Here is an 18,916-nt window from a genome sequence, read left to right as displayed (position 1 = left end):
AGTGGATGAGAGGCAAAAAAAAAAAAGCCAGATTAAGCACTGTAATAATAAAAATAGCAACAAACAATACCAAAGAGTAAATTATGGAATGCATTATAGGAAAATATGTTTTCTCTGAAATCCTTCAAGGAGAAGACAGTGGAAGAAGTATATTTAGAGAAATTTATAAGTTAAAAACAAAATAAATTAGATAAAATTTTATCTTTAGACAAATAATTGAATTCTATCTCAGAGATTGAATAAAAGGAAAATAGAAAATATACAGATAAAAGTCAAAGAATAAATGTAAATCAAAAAGTAAAGCACAGATTTAAACATGATATATAACTCCACTTACTTGCATTTCTATAAATTTAAAAACGAATTGTTAGCAACAAAAAGCACAATCAATATAGTTAAAGTGACTAAAGGCTGGGAGTGGCAGAATACCTGAGCTCTAAGGACAAATGGAAACTTTCTGGGATGATGGAGATATTCTACAGCTTTATTTTGGTGGTAGTTACATAGGTTTACACATCAGCCAAAACTTACTGGATAATATATTTTAAATCAGTGCATTTTGTTGTATATAAATCTTACCTGTGTTAAATTAATTTAAAAATAGCATCATGAAGTGAAGTGAAGTGAAGTCACTCAGTTGTGTCCGACTCTTGGAGACCCCGTGGGGTGTAGCCTATCAGGCTTCTCCGTCCATGGGATTTTCCAGGCAAGAGTGCTGGAGTGGATTGCCATTTCCTTCTCCAGGGGACCTTCCCAACCCAGGAATCAAACGCAGGTCTCCCTCATTGCAGGCAGACGCTTTACCATCTGAGCTACCAGGGAAGCCCCTGGTGTTAAATTAATTAAAAACTAGCCTCATAAAATTATAAATATGGCAACCATAACCTTTAAAGGAGCATTATACAAGACAGATAGTAGAAAGAAAAACCTACAGCACAAAGACACAACTTTGGGATGTTGAAAGAAGATAATCTGTATGTATGTCCTGTGAAAGGAGCAAAGCTAAATTATGAGTGAAATTAATTCCATGGAAAGGGGCTCCATGTCCAGTATACCTGGGTAGTAAACAATGCAAACCAAAAAAGACTACAAATTTAAGCAGTTTAAGCAACATAATGTATTTAAAATATTTGTAACATGGCCTGGGAACATGAGAAAAGCCACATTCTTAGCAAGTATATACAGGAATAATTTACAAAATTTGACCAGGGGCATGACTTCCAACTTGGTGGTATAAAAACCTACAAAAGACCCACTCCTCAGTAATGGCAATGAAAACTTCTAAAATAAATTTTTTGATGATTCTGAAAATTAACCGAGAGCTTGCAAAAATCCATAGAATGTCTTTTAAAGAAAACTCCTGAATCTTGGTAAGAATGATACATTATGAGGTGTTTAGCTTATGATATGCCTATGTGTTTTTCCAAACTTGTAGTAGCTTTGAAAAACAGGAGCCTTGCAACCAGTGTAGCTTTGTAAATCAGCAGCTTAGCAGACACTGAAAGAAAGTGAATGGGATCGAAGCTTTTCAAAATGCCCAATTTCCAGAGAACTAATATAATTCGATTAGCCTGACAAATCTTGGAAAAGCCTTTTTCATAGAATTTGCTTTTATTTGCCCTAACTCAGAGTTAACCAAGTGTGAATAGCCCTAATTCATCCTTAGAGATTCATGAGACACCATTAAACATGTTAATGAATGCATAGTTGGAGTTTGGGAATTGAGGAGAGTTAAGAAAAATATTTGTAAAAAGAGTGGAGAATTTTCCAAATTTATCTTCATATAAGAGACTAAATAAACTCTAAGTAGGATGAACTCAAAAAGATCCAGACCAAGAGACATAGTCAAACTGTCAAAAGACAAAGAACTCTGAAAGCAGCCAGAGAAAACAGTTCATCACAGGAAAGGGATTCTTCACACAATTAACAAGTAACTTCTGATCAGTAACAACAGAGATTAGAAGACAGTGAAATGACATTATTCAATTTTAAAAGAAAAAACAATCAACTAAGTCTATAATCAGCAAAACTATATTTTAGAAACAAAGGAGAAATAACGACATTTCCAAAACTCACAAAAAAAGTAGAGAATTGGCCAATAACAGAACTGACCTACAAGAAATACTAAAGAGAGGCTTCAGGTTGAATAAAAAGACACTAAACAGTAACTTGAATTCACAATACCAAATAAAGAGGAACAGTGAAAAGAAGTATATACGTATTCATAAAAGGCAGTAAAAATATATTTTGGGTTTTTCCTTTCAGTTTTCTTGAGATATAGCTGACATAAAAAACTATATAAGTTTAAGGTGTACAGCATAATGATTCAACTTACATATATCATAAAATGAGTAACACAGTAAGTTTAGTAAACATCATCTCTTATAGATAGAAAATTAATAAAACAGAAACTTTCCTTGTGATCAGGATTTACATCCTTAGCAATGTTCATGTATGATATACAGCAATGCTAATTATATTTATCATGCTATACACGACATCCCTTAGTACTAATTTATGTTATTTTAAATTTGTTTACATATTTTATAATATTATGTTAGTTTCAGTTGTACAACATAGTGATTCAATATTTTAGATTATACTCCATTTAAAGTTATTATAAAATAATGGCTGTATTTTCCTGTGCTGTACAGTATATCTTTGTAGTTTACTTCTTTTATACATAATAATTTATATCTCTTAATACCCTACCCCTAACTTGCTCCTCCCTTCTTCTCTCTCCTTACTGGTAACTGCTAGTTCTCTAAATCTGTGGATTTGTTTCTTTTTTACAGTATATACATTCATTTGTTTTGTTTTTTAGATTCCACTTATATTAAATTATATTGCATACAAGTGAGGGCATAAACTGTTTTTCTCTTTCTGACTTGTCACTAAGCATAATCTAGGCCCATCCACATTGTTGCAAATGGCAGAATTTCATTTTTTTACTTATGGTTCAGTAACTTTCCGTTGTGTGTGTCTACCAGAACCTCATCCATTCAGCTGTTGATGGAAACTTAGGGTACTTCCCTATCTTGGTTATTGTAAATAATTCTGTCAGGAACTTTGAGGTTGCATGTATCTTTTCAAAATAATGTTTTCTCTTTCTTTTTTTACTGAGAAGTAAGATTGCTGGATCATATTGCAGTTCTATTTTTAGTTGTCTGTGGAGCATCCTTTCTGCTTTCATAGTGGCTATAACAAGTTACATTCCCACCAACAGTGTACTAGTCTTCCTTTTATGCCACATTCTCACCAATATTTGTTACTTACAGACTTTTCAATTCACAGATGTGAGGTGATATATCATTGTGGCTTTCATTTCTATTTGAGCTACATTAGTTCAAAGTGTTTATATACTGCTGGGGTTTAGTTGGTATTAATTTAAACTTGATTGCTTTAAGATGTCATTTGTAAACCTCCAAGTGATTCAAAAAAAATAAACAAAAAAGAGCAGATAAGAAACAATGGGCTCCCATATCATCTCACCCTCTCCCTCTCCCTCTGAGTCCAAAAGTCCGTTATACACAGCTGCGTCTTTTTTCCTGTCTTACATACAGGGTCGTCATTGCCATCTTTCTAAATTCCATATATATGTGTTAGTATACTGTATTGGTGTTTTTCTTTCTGGCTTACTTCACTCTGTATACATTCTATCATGTATACTATCATGTAAGAATTGAATCGCTAGTCTGTCTGACGCAGGATACAGCATGCTTGGGGCTGGTGCATGGGGATGACCCACAGAGATGTTATGGGGAGGGAGGTGGGAGGGGGGTTCATGTTTGGGAACACATGTAAGAATTAAAGATTTTAAAATTAAAAAAATAAAAAACTTAAAAAATAAAAAAATAAAATAAAATAAAATATAAATAAATTTAAAAACCATATTAGATTAAAAAAAAAAAGAAAGAAACAATGGGCTCTTTTTCTCTGCCTAACTAGTGCTATCATGGGTCACGTGCATGCTCCTGGGAAACACCTATCCCATTTAGCTCTGCCTTACAACTGCACTGTCACCACCTGGCTGAAGTTGACATCTGATGACATGAAGGAGCAGAGCTACAAAATGGCCAAGAAGTTCCTGATTTCCTGAAAAATCAGCATGATTCTGAGACTCACATGGTGCTACACAAATATGTTTTGTGACATGCAATTAACTATTGAATTCTTAAGTCAAAAAACTTGCTCCTGATCTTCCTGAGAGTATCCATATTTTATAGAAGCTGCTGTTCTTTTAAAGCATCTCAAGTGGAATAGAAAGGATAAGAATGCTAAATTGCTTCTTATTCTGATTGAGAACCATAATCATTGACTGGCTTGATATCATAAGACCAAACGAGTCTTCCCCTTCAACTGAAAATAGGAGTCATCTACAGCCTTTGCCTTAGTTCTATAAATTTGTCTATGTACTGAAGCAGCAATGTCATTGTTTAATCAAAAAAGAAAGAAAAGAAACAACAACAGAATTAAATGGTACGTTAAAAAGTCTACATAGCACCAAAAATATCAGTAAGGAATGAATAAAGGAACAAAAAGGCATGAGACATTTAGAAACTCAATAATAAAATGGGAGAAATAAATCTTGATTTCTCAGAAACTACATTACTCCTAAATGGATTAAATACTCCAGTCAAGAGGAAGAAGTCAGCAGAATAGATTTAAGTAGGAAACATAATCCAATTACAGATTCAGTTCAATCCCTATAGAAATCCCATTTGCCTTATTTGTAGAAATTGGTAAACTGTTCCTAAAATTCATGTGGAAATACAAGAGACCCTAGTGGCTGAATTGTAAAGAATCCACCTGCTCATGCAGGAGATGTGGGTTTGATCCCTGGGTCAAGAAGATCCCGTTGAGAAGGAAATGGCAGCCCATTCCAGTAGTTTTGCTTGGAAAATCCCATGGACAATAGAAACTGGTGGGCTACAGTCCTTGGGGTTGCAAAAGAGTCAGGCATGACTTAGTGAGTAAATAAACACAAGCAGCCAAAACAATTTTGATAAAGAAGAAAAAAGCTGGAGGGTACACTGTTCCTGATTTCAAAACTTACTACAAACATAAAATAATCAAGATTATGTGGTATGTTCCAAATAGGAAAAGGAGTGTGTAAAGGCTGTATACTGTCACCCTGCTTATTTAACTTATATGCAGAGTACATCATGAGAAACCCTGGACTGGAAGAAACACAAGCTGGAATCAAGATTACAGGGAGAAATATCAATAACCTCTGATATTCAGATGACACCACCCTTATGGCAGAAAGTGAAGAGGAACTAAAAAGCCTCTTGATGAAAGTGAAAGAAGAGAGAGAAAAAGTTGGCTTAAAGCTCAACATTCAGAAAATGAAGATCATGGCATCCGGTCCCATCACTTCATGGCAAATAGATGGGGAAACAGTGGAAACAGTGTCAGACTTTATTTTTAGGGGCTCCAATATCACTGCAGATGGTGACTGCAGCCATGAAATTAAAAGACGCTTGCTCCTTGGAAGAAAAGTTATGACCAACCTAGATAGCATATTCAAAAGCAGAGACATCACTTTGCCGACTAAGGTCCGTCTAGTTAAGGCTATGGTTTTTCCTGTAGTCACGTATGGATGTGAGAGTTGGACTGTGAAGAAGGCTGAGCATCGAAGAATTGATGCTTTTGAACTGTGGTGCTGGAGAAGACTCTTGAGAGTCCCTTGGACTGCAAGGAGATCCAACCAGTCCATTCTGAAGGAGATCAGCCCTGGGATTTCTTTGGAAGGACTGAAGCTAAAGCTGAAACTCCAGTACTTTTGCCACCTCATGCGAAGAGTTGACTCATTGGAAAAGACTCTGATGCTGGGAGGGATTGAGGGCAGGAGGAGAAGGGGACGACAGAGGATGAGGTGGCTGGATGGCATCACTGACTCGAAGGATGTGAGTCTGAGTGACCTCCGGGAGTTGGTGATGGACAGGGAGGCCTGGCGTGCTGTGATTCATGGGGTCGCAAAGAGTCGGACATGACTGAGCGACTGAACTGAACTGAACTGAACTGATACAGATTAATGGAACAGAAATAAGAGGCAAGAAGTAAACTCATATATCTATGGCCAATTGATTACCAACAAACATGCAGGGCAATTAAATAAGCAAAGAATATTCTTTGCAAAAACCAATGGATGTTTACATCAAAAATAAAATTGATCTCTTTCCTCATTCCATATGCAAGAATTAACTTAAAATGGATCATAGATTTAAACACAAGAAGTAAAACTATAAAACTTTTAGAAGGCAAATAGGAAATGTTTCTGATCTTGGGTTGCTTTGTTTGTTGTTTAGTCACTAAGTCATATCCAACTCTTTTGCAACCCAATGGTCTCTAGCCCACCAGGTTCCACTGTCCATGGAATTTTCCAGGCAAGAACCTGGAGTGGGTTTATCATTTCTTTCTCCAGACAGTCTTCCCTACCCAGGGATTGAACCCATGTCTCCTGCATTGGTAGGTGGATTCTTTACCGCGGAGCCACCGGGGGTCTCTTGATCTTGGTTTAGGTAATGATTTCCTAGATAAGACACCAAAACCATAAGAGACAAATGAAAAATGATCAATTAGACTTCTTCAAAATTCAAGCCTTTATGCTTCAAAGAACACCATTGCGACAGAGAAAAGACAGCACATAAAATGGGAGTAAATATTTGCAAATCATATATTTAATAATGTACTCATATTCAAAATGTATAAAGAAGTCTTACAACTCAACAATAAATCGACAAATAATTAACAAATGAGCAAAGGATTTAAACTGACATTTAAAGAAGCAAATGGCCAATAAACATATGAAACAATTTAAGACACCCTTGCGTGTTTAGTTGCTCAATCATGTGCAACTCTTTGCAACCCCATTGACTGTAGCCCTCCAAGCTCCTCTGTCCATAAGATTCTCCAATCAAGAATATTATACAGAGTGAAGTAAGCCAGAAAGAAAAACACCAATACAGTATACTAACACATATATATGGAATTTAGAAAGATGGCAATGATGACCCTGTATGCAAGACAGGAAAAAAGACACAGATGTGTATAATGGACTTTTGGACTCAGAGGGAGAGGGAGAGGGTGGGATGATTTGGGAGAATGGCATTCTAACATGTATACTATCATGTAAGAATTGAATCGCCAGTCTATGTCTGACGCAGAATACAGCATGCTTGGGGCTGGTGCATGGGGATGACCCAGAGAGATGTTATGGGGAGGGAGGTGGGAGCGGGGTTCATGTTTGGGAACGCATGTAAGAATTAAAGATTTTAAAATTTAAAAAATAAAAACAAACAAACAAAAAAAGAATATTGGAATGGGTTGTCATTCCCTTCTACAGGTGATCTTCCTGACCCAGGGATCAAATCTGGGTATCCTGCATTGCAGGCAGATTTTTTACTGTCTGAGCCATCAGGGAAGCCCAAGACATCATTAGTCATTAAATAAATGCAAAATAAAACAAAACTGAAGTAATATAATATTTGATAACAACTTTCAAGGCTATGATCAAAAGATAAATAATAAATGCCAAGATGTGGAATGGTCATAAACTGTTGGTGAGAATAACAAATGGTATAGCTACATTGGAAAACATCAGTTCAGTTCAGTCACTCAGTTGTGTCTGACTCTTTGTGACCCCAAAGACTGCAGCATGCCAGGCTTCCGTCCATCATCAACTCCTGGAGCTTGTTCAAACACACGTCCATCAAGTCGGTGATGAGATCCAATAATCTCATCCTCTGTCATCCCCTTCTCCTCCTGCTCTCAATCTTTCCCAGCATCAGGGTCTTTTCAAATGAGTCAGCTCTTCACATCAGGTGGCCAAAGTATTGGAGTTTCAGCTTCAACATCAGTCCTTCCAATGAACACCCAGGACTGATCTCCTTTAGGATGGACGGGTTGGATCTCCTTGCAGTCCAAGGGACTCTCAAGAGTCTTCTCCAACACCACAGTTCAAAAGCATCAATTCTTCGGTGCTCATCTGCTGGATCATGGAAAAAGCAAGAGAGTTCCAGAAAAACATCTATTTCTGCTTTATTGACTATGCCAAAGCCTTTGACTGTGTGGATCACAATAAACTGCGGAAAATTCTGAAAGAGAGAGGAATACCAGACCACCTGACCTGCCTCTTGAGAAACCTATATGCAGGTCAGGAAGCAACAGTTAGAACTGGACATGGAACAACAGATTGGTTCCAAATAGGAAAAGGAATATATCAAGGCTGTATATTATCACTCTGCTTATTTAACTTATACGCAGAGTACATGATGAGAAACACTGGGCTAGAAGAAGCACAAGCTGGAATCAAGATTGCCGGGAGAAATATCAATGACCTCAGATATGCAGATGACACCACCCTTATGGCAGAAAGTGAAGAGGAAGTAAAAAGTCTCTTGATGAACATGAAAGAGAAGAGTGAAAAAGTTGGCTTAAAGCTCAAAATTCAGAAAACGAAGATCATGGCATCTGGTCCCATCCCTTCATGGGAAATAGATGGGGAAACAGTGGAAACAGTGTCAGGCTTTATTTGGGGGGGGGGGGGGCTCCAAGATCACTGCAGATGGTAATTGCAGCCATAAAATTAAAGAACTCTTACTCCTTGGAAGGAAAGTTATGACCAACGTAGATAGAGGCAAGGTGGCAGCAAACAGAAAGGAAGTTGAAAGGGGAAAAACCCCATACAACCTTATGAAATTTCAGTGTGTAAAATTAAAAGGAAATTACATGACAGTAAAACTTGAAGGGGCTTTCCTGGTGGCTCAGACAGTAAAGAAACTGCCTGCAGTGCAGGAGACCAATCCCTGGCTGGGGAAGATCCCCTGGAGAAAGGAATGGCTACCTATTCTAGTAATCTTGTTTGGAGAATTCCATGGACAGTGGAGCCTGGCAGGCTGTACAGTCCATGGGGTCGCAAAGAGTCAGACATGACTGAGCAACTAACACAGACACACACAAAACTTGAAAGAGAAATACCGATTATGGATTTACATATGAGGAAAGGACTAATAATGATTTCAAAAGATTGATGATAGATATAAGGAAAAAGGTAAAATAAACTGGGTGATGCAAGGCTGAAAACAATGCAGAATGCATCATCAAATTCCAAAGAACGCTGCATTACATACCCAAGCCAGGGAGGAAAATGGAATATTTTAATCCAGCAGGAGCCTATGTAAGCATCTCTCTTCTTCAGTATTATTCACATTTCCTCATTTTGGAAACTATAAGCATATGCTATAATGAGTCACAAACCTTTAATTGTGTTGGTTTGGTGAAAGTAAGAGGATGCAGTAAAATTGTGTTTTTAATAGAAGTAGCTGGAGCCAGTGCAAAATAAATTTTAATCTTTTCAGCCAGTAGTGGATTTATTGAAAATTCTCCAAAAGCTGAAAGTAAACAAGAAAATAGACTAGTTTACTTGAGTTCTGTCTTGCCTCAACGTTTCGTTGTTACTTGGCTAGTTTACCTATGATTATATAATAGGGTTGCTATCTTTACCATATATTCCAAAGTGGTCTCTAAAGATTTCCTTTACAATTTACTCTGCACACTGCTGCTGCTAAGTCACTTCAGTCGTGTTCAACTCTGTGTGACCCCATAAATGGCAGCCCACCAGGCTCCCCCATCCCTGGGATTCTCCAGGCAAGAACACTGGAATGGGTTGCCATTTCCTTCTCCAGTGCATGAAAGTGAAAAGTGAAAGAGAAGTTGCTCAGTCGTGCCCGACCCTCAGCGACCCCATGGACTGCAGCCTTCCAGGCTCCTCCATCCATGGGATTTTCCAGGCAAGAGTACTGGAGTGGGGTGCCATCGCCTTCTCTGACTCTGCACACTAACACAAGATTAATTTCTTGGAATTTCATTTTGTTTGTCTTTTTCCCAATCTGCCTGTGGTTGCTAAATCCATAATTTAATATTCAGTGACACCTGTTGTTTTATTTCATTAGTAAAAAATCTGGGTAAAATGAACCATTTCTCCTCCCATTGAAGAATTTCCCTTAGGCTTTCAGGATTATTTTTTAAAATTTCATTTGGTTTGATTTTATATTGTAGTAGATTTATTATGTTGTGTTAGTTTCAAATGTATAGCAAAGTAATTCAGTGTTTTATATATATTCTTTCTCAGATTCTTTTCCCATATAGCTTATTATAAAGTATTGATCTGAGTTACCTGCACTTTATAGTAGGTTCTTTTTGATTTTCTATTTTATGCATAATAATATGTATATGTTAATCCCAACCTTCCTATTTATCATTCCCCCTTCACCTTTCTCCTTTAGTAACCATTAGTTTGATTTCAGAGTCTGTGAGTCCATTTCTGCTCAGTAAATAAGTTCATTTGCATTTTTTTAAGATTTCATGTATAAGTGATACCACATCATATTTGTCTTTATTTGACATCTCACTCAGTATGATAATCTCTAGGTCTCTCTATTTCATTCTTTTCAATGGCTAAGTAATATTCCATTGTAAATATGTATCACAACTTCTTTATCCATTCATCTGAGATGAACATATAGGTTACTTCCATATCTTGGGTATTGTAAATAGTGCTGCAAGGACCATTGGAGTACATGTATCTTTTTGAATTACAATGTTTTTTTCTTTACAAATGCCCAGGAGTAGAATTGCAAGGTCACAGGACAGTTTCCCCTCTGGGCTGTTTCACCTGCTTTTGACTCCACTGATCACTTTAAATGTGGTTTACACTTACTGAGGGCCTAGATACCTCCTCTCCTCTTTTGGCCTCTTCTCTAAAACAGAGGCTGGGCCATCTTTCTTTCAAAAACCATCCATATTCAAGGTGAAGTTCAACACTCTTTCTTTTTATCACAAAATCTTCCCTAATAACTCTGATTGAAGGAAATGTTTCCTTCCATGGCCACACGATTACTTTCAAGGCCCAGACACTTTTGCCTTCACAGGTCCCTTTCTCCCCACTCCTACCCCAAAATCTATGTAAAAACCATGTTTTGTGACTGTGTTGACATGAACATAATCCAAAATGAGTTATATTCCTTTACTCTTTTGATTTTGAAAGTAATTAACTATTTTGAGGTGCCCATAAAGTATTATGAACCCTAGGAGCTTGGCCTCCTATGCTGAGTTATTTAACTCTCTCCTCTATGCTCTCCTCATTCTGGTTCACTCGACTGACTATAAGCCTGCTGAAAGCATCATCCCTTTTGCAGCAGTTCTCCATAGTGGCGATTTGTCCCCAAGGGTCATCTGAAAAAGTCTGGAGGCATTTTGGTTATCATAACTGCCAGGACAGAAGAGGGCGGTGCGAGTATCCTACTATGCACAGGCAAGCCCCAACCCTGACCCCCAGCAAAATACCAGTAGTGATGAGGGAGACAAACTTTGCCTTATTAGATTGTGAGCTTTGAGGAAATGAGATTTCTTTAGTGTATACATTGCAAATACCAAATAATGTTGCAAATAATAGCCAACAAAGTATATTTCAAATAGTAAATACACTGCACATTTAAAGAATGACTACCTGAAGTAATTAGAAACGTTTTACTGTCCAACTGAAAAGTTTTGAAGCATCTGGTCTTTCAGGATGTAAATTAATATGCCTCATACTACCCTCGGAGAAGGCAACGGCAACCTACTCCAGTACTCTTGCCTGGAAGATCCCATGGATGGAGGAGCCTGGTAGGCTGCAGGCTGCAGGCTGCAGGCATTCACTTTTCACTTTCATGCATTGGAGAAGGAAATGGCAACCCACTCCAGTGTTCTTGCCTGGAGAATCCCAGGGACAGGGGAGCCTAGTGGGCTGCCCTCTCTGGGGTAGCACAGAGTCGGACACGACTGAAGTGACTTAGCAGCAGCAGCAGTAGCATACTACCCTAGATGGGATCCCAGGCAAAGCGCAAACAAAACTCACTGGGCAGCAGAATGTCACTGATCAAAGAAACCATACCAAGCAACTTCAGACTTTTTCTAAAGAGTATCAACACATCAACCTTCTGTTAAGAAAACACTGTAAGGGCTTCCCTGCTGGCTCGGCAGTGAGGAATCCACCTGCCAATGCAAGAGACACAGGTTGGATCCCTGATCCAGGAAGATCCCACGTGCCAGGGCAACTAAGCCTGTGTGCCACAACAACTGGGTCTGTGCTCTAGAGCCCAGGAGCCACAGCTACGGAGTCCACATGCTGCAGCTTCTGCAGCCCACATGCCCAAGAGCCTATGCTCAGCAACATCAGAAGCCTCCACAGTGAGAAGCTCACACACCCCAAATAGGGAGTAGCACTCACTTGTCACAACTAAAGAAAATCCCGTGCGGCAACAGAGACCCAGCACATTCATAAATAAATAAACAAATTTTTTTTTTTTAAAAAAAGAGAGCACTAAAGGAAAAAAAAAATTTAAACACACATGCCAAGTCTTCAGTCTTGGCAATGCCAGTTGTAGAGAATCTTAGGTGATTCTAATACATACATCTTGTTTAGAATGTGCAGTATGATTGGAAAGATCACATTAATAGATGATGATATCCATTAACCATTTTTAAAGGATCATATACCTATATGCCATAATAAAACAATACTCACTGTCTTTTAATATTGTTCTCTTTTGGCTTGTCTGTATGTTCTAAATAATTGTAATGAATAAGTATACTTTCTAAAATAAATTCTTTTTAACAAGAAAAGTTTTCTGTTATTTAAAAAATAAAGACTATAGCACAATCACATTTCATTATTTCTTAGCATACGAGTAAGTGCTCCTTGGGAATGGCCCACATAATAAATTTGCTTTTGTCCTGTTTTCTTCACAATATAATCAATGTTGGCTGTAAGATCACATTTTAACATTTCATCAAATTGCATGAAACAAAATGAATAAAACTTGTTTTAAGTCTTGATTATAATAAGAAAGTTATCTTCATACCTTAAATTATGGACTTAAAAAGCCCTCTGTAAGGACACCTGGATCATAAGAACTAACACTGATTTCACACTTCCTATTTGTTAGCTACTACCATGTTACCTTCTTCTAAGCACCACTTCATTCCATGCTCACAAAATACCTTTGACCTAAGTAACTATGGACATTCTAGAACAGAGGAAACAGTAAATGGGTCTGTGAGTATAACCAATAAGTGATAGACTAAATTTCAGAGTGTTCTTGTTCTAGAGCCCAACTTCTAAGATAAATAGGAAAGATATGGCTTTCACATAAGAGAATTACAAGAAACATACTATTTAAAAATACGTAGTGCACAAAAATCACTGTCAAGTGAGTGACAGGAAAACTAAAATATGCAATATGCTATAATAATGTCCAGGTATACAGAAGTAAAAGTAGAAACTTAAATTATTTTTGGCAACTGATGAGAGTTGATGCTATTGTGTTGTTTGACTTTTCTGTGATAAAACCCTGGAGGAGGAAATGGCGGCACACTCAAGTATTCTTGCCTGAATAATTCATGGACAGAGAAGTCTGGTAGGGACTAGTCCATGGGGTTACAAAGAGTCAAACACGACTTAGGGGCTGAGCATGCATGCACACTGTGGTAAAAAGTAACCATGGACACATTTACCCTTGCCTTTTCCTCTCTTCTCTATATTTCTCTGAAAAGACTAAAGCAAAAAAGTAGTGGTGGGTTCGCAAAGTGATGAACATTTGGAAAACTGGAGTTGTTATTGTTCAGTGGGTCAGTTGTGTCTGATTCTTTGCAACCCCATGGACTGCAGCAAGCCAGGCCTCCCTGCCCTTCACCATCTCCCAAAGCTTGCTCAAACTCATGGCCATTGAGTCAGTGATGGCTTCCAACCATCTTGTCCTCTGCCATCCCCGTCTCTTCCTGCCTTCAATCTTTCCCAGCATCAGGGTCTTTTCCAGTGAGTCAGTTCTTTGATCAGGTGGCCAGAGTATTGGAATTTCAGCTTCAGCATCAGTCCTTCCAATGAATATTAGGATTGATTTTCTTTAGGACTGACTGGTTTGATCTTCTTGCGGTACAAGGGACTCTCAGGAGTTTTCTACAACACCACAGTTCAAAAGCATCAGTTCTTTGCCTCTCACCCTTCTTTTTGGCCCAACTCTCACATCCATACACGACTAATGGAAAAACCATAGCTTTGACTATATTGGCTTTTGACTATATGGACAATATGGACCCATATCGGCAAAGTGATATCTCTGCTTTTTAATACACTGTCTAGATTTGTCAAAGCTTTTTTCCCACGGAGCAAGTGTCTTTTAATATCATGGCTTCAGTCACCATCTACAATGATTTTGGAGCCCCAGAAAATAAAGTCTGTCATTGTTTCCCCATCTATTTGCCATGAAGTGATGGGACCAGATGCCAAAATCTTCGTGTTTTGAATATTGAGTTTCAAGCCAGCTCTCTTTCATCTTCATCAAGAGGCTCTGTAATTCCTCTTCACTTTCTGCCATGAGAGTGGTGTCACCTGCATATCTGAGGTTATTGATATTTCTCCCAGCAATCTTAATTCGAGCTTGTGCTTCATCCAGCCCAGCATTTTTCATGATGTACTCTACATATAAGTTAAACAAGCAGGGGGTTAATATATAGCCTTGACCTACTCCTTTCACAATTTTGAACCAGTCTGTTGTTCCATGTCCATTTCTAACTGTTGCTTCTTGACCTGCATACAGATTTCTCAGGAGGCAGGTAAGGTGGTCTGGTAATCCCAGCTCTTCAAGAATTTTCTACAGTTAAAGGCTTTAACGTTCTCAATGAAGCAGATGTTTTTCTGGAATTCTCTTGCTTTTTCTATTATCCAACAGATGCTGGCAATTTGATCTCTGGTTCCTCTGCTGTTTTTAAATCCAGCTTAAATATCTGGAAGTTCTCAGTTCACGTACTGTTGAAACCTGGCTTGGAGAATTTTGAACATTACTTTGCTAGTCTGTGAGATGAGTGCAATTGTGCAGTAGTTTGAACATTCTTTGGCACTGCCTTTCTTTGGGGTTGGAATGAAAACTGACCTTTTCCAGTCTTGGGGCCACTGCTGAGTTTTCCAAATTTTCTGACATATTGAGTGCAACACTTTTACAGCATCACCTTATAGGATTTGAAATAGCTCAGCTGGAATTCCATCACCTCCACTAGCTTTGTTCATAGTGATGCTTCCTTAGGTCTACTTGACTTCGCAGTCCACAATGTCTGGCTCTAGGGGAGTGATCATACCATCATGGTTATCTGGGTCATTAAGACTTTCTGGTATTCTTGCCACCACTTTTTAATATCTTCTGCTTCTGTTAGGTCCATACCATTTCTGTTCTTAATTGTGCCCATGTTTGCATGAAGTGTTCCCTTGGTATCTCTAATTTTCTTGAAGAGATCTCTAAGTCTTTCCCATTCCTTTTTCCCCTCTAATTCTTTGCATTGATCACTTAAGAAGTCTTTCTTATTTCTCCTTGCTATTCTCTGGAACTCTGTATTCAGATGGGTATATCTTTTCTTTTCTCCTTTGCCTTTCACTTCTCTTCTTTTCTCAGCTATTTGTAAGACCTCCTCAGACAACTTTTTTACATTTCTTTTTCTTGCGGATGGTTTTGATCACCACTTCCTGTACAATGTTAGGGACCTCTGTTCATAGTTCTTCAGGCACTCTGTCTATCAGATCTAATCCCTTGATTCTATTTGTCATTTATACTATATAATCACAAGAGATTTGATTTAGATTGAACCTGAATGGTCTAGTGGTTTTCTCTACTTTCTTCAATTTAAGTCTGAATTTGGCAATAAGGAGTTTATGATCTGAGCCACAGTCAGCTCCTGGTCTTGTCTTTGCTGGCTGTATAGAGCTTCTCCATCTTCAGCTGCAAAGAATATAATCAATCTGATTTCAGTATTGACCATCTAGTGATGTTCATGTGTAGAATCGCCTCTTGTGTTGTTGGAAGAGGGTATTTGCTATGACCAATGCATTCTCTTGGAAAAAATCTGTTAGTGTTTGCCCTGCTTAATTTTGTACTCTAAGGCCAAACTTGCCTGTTATTCCAGGTATTTCTTGACTTCCTGCTTTTGCATTCCAGTCCCCTATGATGAAAAGGACAGGTTTTTTGGAGAGAAGCTGGGGAATTCTTTATAATCTGGGGAATAATAGGAAATGATGTTTTTGGACATATTTTCATTTTAATTCTTGTTGCTGTTAGGCCTCTAAGTTGTGTCAGGCTCTTTTTCAACCCCATGGACTATAGCCTTCCAGAGTCCTCTCTCTGTTGAATTTCCCAGGCAAGAACACTGGAGTGGGTTGCCATTTCCTTTTCCATGGGATCTTCCTGACCCTGGGATTGAACCCAGGCCTCTTGCATTGGCAGGTGGATTCTTTACCACAGAACCCTCAGGAAATTCTTAGGCTCATTAATAACCAGACAAATTAACATCTAGAATAACTTTTACATATAAACATTTAAAATATTTAAAAATATTATTTAAGCTACATTTGTTAATGAAATACCTTCATTCCACTGAAATACCTTCCGAGTTCTACAAAATTATATCAATATTACTAATTTAAAAACACATTCAACACATTTTTATGTCAAAATAAAATAAACTTTTTTCTCCTACCTGCAAGCCCAGAATTCTTTAGAATCTTGATCTAGGTATAAGTGTTTCCTGGACCAAGTAGTCCTCTGTCATTCCCATCCACACATCATAACCAGCATCTGCCAGAAGAAAGCCTAGACTATTGCTTGGAAGATTGGAAACCCAAGTGCTGGTGTAGGAACACAACTGGCTTTTGGACTGAAAAGAAAGCATTGAAAATATTTGATAGCAGAAAATATATCTGAAAGTATAACAAAGGTCTTCAAGTCACTTTAATATAGTTAGGACTGATTGGATTGTATCCAAAAGAAATATGCTAACAATTCATTATATTTATTTTATGCTAACATCGCCGAGAGAATGATACGGCAACCCACTCCAGTATTCTTGCCTGGGAAATACCATGGACAGGGAGACCTGGTGGGCTATAATCCATGGGCTCACAAAGACTCAGACACAACTGAGTGCACACACACACACACACACACACACCAAATACTGATATTTTTCCTTAATCTTCAGAGCGAAAGAACTACAACATCATCTATGGGGTCCCATGTTCTCTTCTTATCCCACTTCCTGGAGCACACTTTTCCTTAGTTACTGATTTTAATTTCTAGGGCTTACAATTTATATTTTTTATATATCCATATAAAGAGTTTACACTTCATGAAAAAATGAAAGAGAAATCTCCAGAAACAGGAATGCTTTGGATCTTTAAAATCTCATGTGCAGATAATCAAAGAAAAAAAAAAGATACCCTCCTAAGCTTGACTAATGCTTGCTGTAAGCACTTAAGGCAGAAAAGAGGAGTGAACCAGAACTATGCTATTATACCAGGAAGAGCAATGATAATCCACACTTGGGTAAACTGAAGAATATCAGAGAAAAACTGGTTGAAAATTCTGGGTTGGACTTCTATCCAGAGGCTTCCACCCAGTTCACCAAATCAAATTCATGGGCCAGTGTGTGCTCCACTTTGTTATAGAATCCAATGTAAATCAAGTGTCATTCAGACCCTCAGCATAATATTCAAGAAGTTTCTATGTTTTTTATGAGTAAATTAATCTCATATTCTGTGATTAGAATATATCTGACTGGATTGTATTTGATTCAAGATTTGAGATACTCATCTTTTTCCATCACAGAAATCCTACCTAAATAATTAGCACCATTCTTCCCATTAGGAATCCAGTTGAGCTGAAGGATGTAACCATCTGCAATGATAACTTCATACTCTTCACTTGGGTAACCCCAGTAGGAAATTATCTGACTCTGAATGGAGAAAAGACAGACCGTTTAGTTTTATGAGTTTACTTGGCCAATTTTATGATTCTTAAGGTAGAATTTCATATTGGTAGGTTTCATATACTATGTAAGGAGAGCTTTCAGATTTTATAATAAAAGAAATTTTAAAAGAATGAATGAAAGTAATAGTGACAGTCTTTGGAGGTGTTTTCTTAATTAGTGATAGTAATGACTTACAACATCCATATTGGCCTCAGGATTATTAGGTTTTTCCCCAAGGAAAACAAAGTGTATTTCCAAACACATGGAGGACACACACTGTTTTAAGTAACCACCACATTTTCAACCTACTAAGGAAAAAAATTATTAGCGTGATGCAGTAAATGTTTCAATATAAAGTCAGGGTTCTTGTGTTGCCTTGCTATTTGCTTCACAGAGCTTTTGTTTGTTACCATATCCTCTGGTTCTTCTTGTTTTATTGCCTTGCCTATTAGATGGTTTTATAACACTTCTGTTTTCCTGGTTATTTTCTTTCAGTTGTGTACATGATATTTCCTCAGAGGACCTTTTGTCTATCAACCTGTAGATTTGATTTCAGAGCTACCGTTTACTATTTGTTATAGGCTGAACTGTGTCTCTGCACCACACCCCCTGAAAAAGGGTTTAAATCCTAACGTGCAATACCCTAGAATGTTTTTGCATATGTATATAAGGTTATTGCAGATGTAATTATTTAAGTTAAGGTAATACTGGAGAAGGGTGAGCCTCAGATACTATAAGACCAGTCTTTATAAGAAGATTACCACATGAAGACAAGGACATGCAGGGAGAATGCCATGTGATAGAGAAGACAAAGGTGGGAGGTATATAGCTACAAGCCAATGAATGGTAAAGACTGCTAGCAAACCACCAGAATCTCGGAAGAGGCAATAAAGGATTCTTTCACTCCCTCTTTCAGAGGGAGTATAGTTCTGCAAAGACTTTGATTTCAGACTTCTAGCTTCCAGAACTGTGAGATAATAATTTTCTATTATTTTAAGCTTCTATTATTTTAAGTCCTAGGAAAATGAAAAACCATCTTGTCAGAGAAGGGAAAGAGTTTTAAAACCTGGACTGATCTTTG

General features: G+C 37.7%; 1 protein-coding gene across 1 annotated transcript in view; it reads right to left on the bottom strand.

Moving 5' to 3' along the window:
• LOC128068057 (gastric triacylglycerol lipase-like) overlaps positions 1-18,039 on the bottom strand; it is a 52,403-nt gene extending 34,364 nt beyond the window's left edge. The window contains 5 exon segments of the mRNA XM_052661208.1: positions 12,733-12,845; positions 16,570-16,629; positions 16,631-16,664; positions 17,703-17,820; positions 18,031-18,039. Coding sequence (XP_052517168.1) covers positions 12,733-12,845; positions 16,570-16,629; positions 16,631-16,664; positions 17,703-17,820; positions 18,031-18,039 — 334 coding nt within the window.
• Between the last annotated feature and the right edge of the window lie 877 nt (positions 18,040-18,916).

The sequence above is a fragment of the Budorcas taxicolor genome, chromosome 23, assembly GCF_023091745.1.
Source record: "Budorcas taxicolor isolate Tak-1 chromosome 23, Takin1.1, whole genome shotgun sequence".
Taxonomy (NCBI): Eukaryota; Metazoa; Chordata; class Mammalia; order Artiodactyla; family Bovidae; genus Budorcas; species Budorcas taxicolor.
Note: the sequence above shows the minus strand (reverse complement) of the source record. Positions and strands in the feature narration are given on the sequence as shown.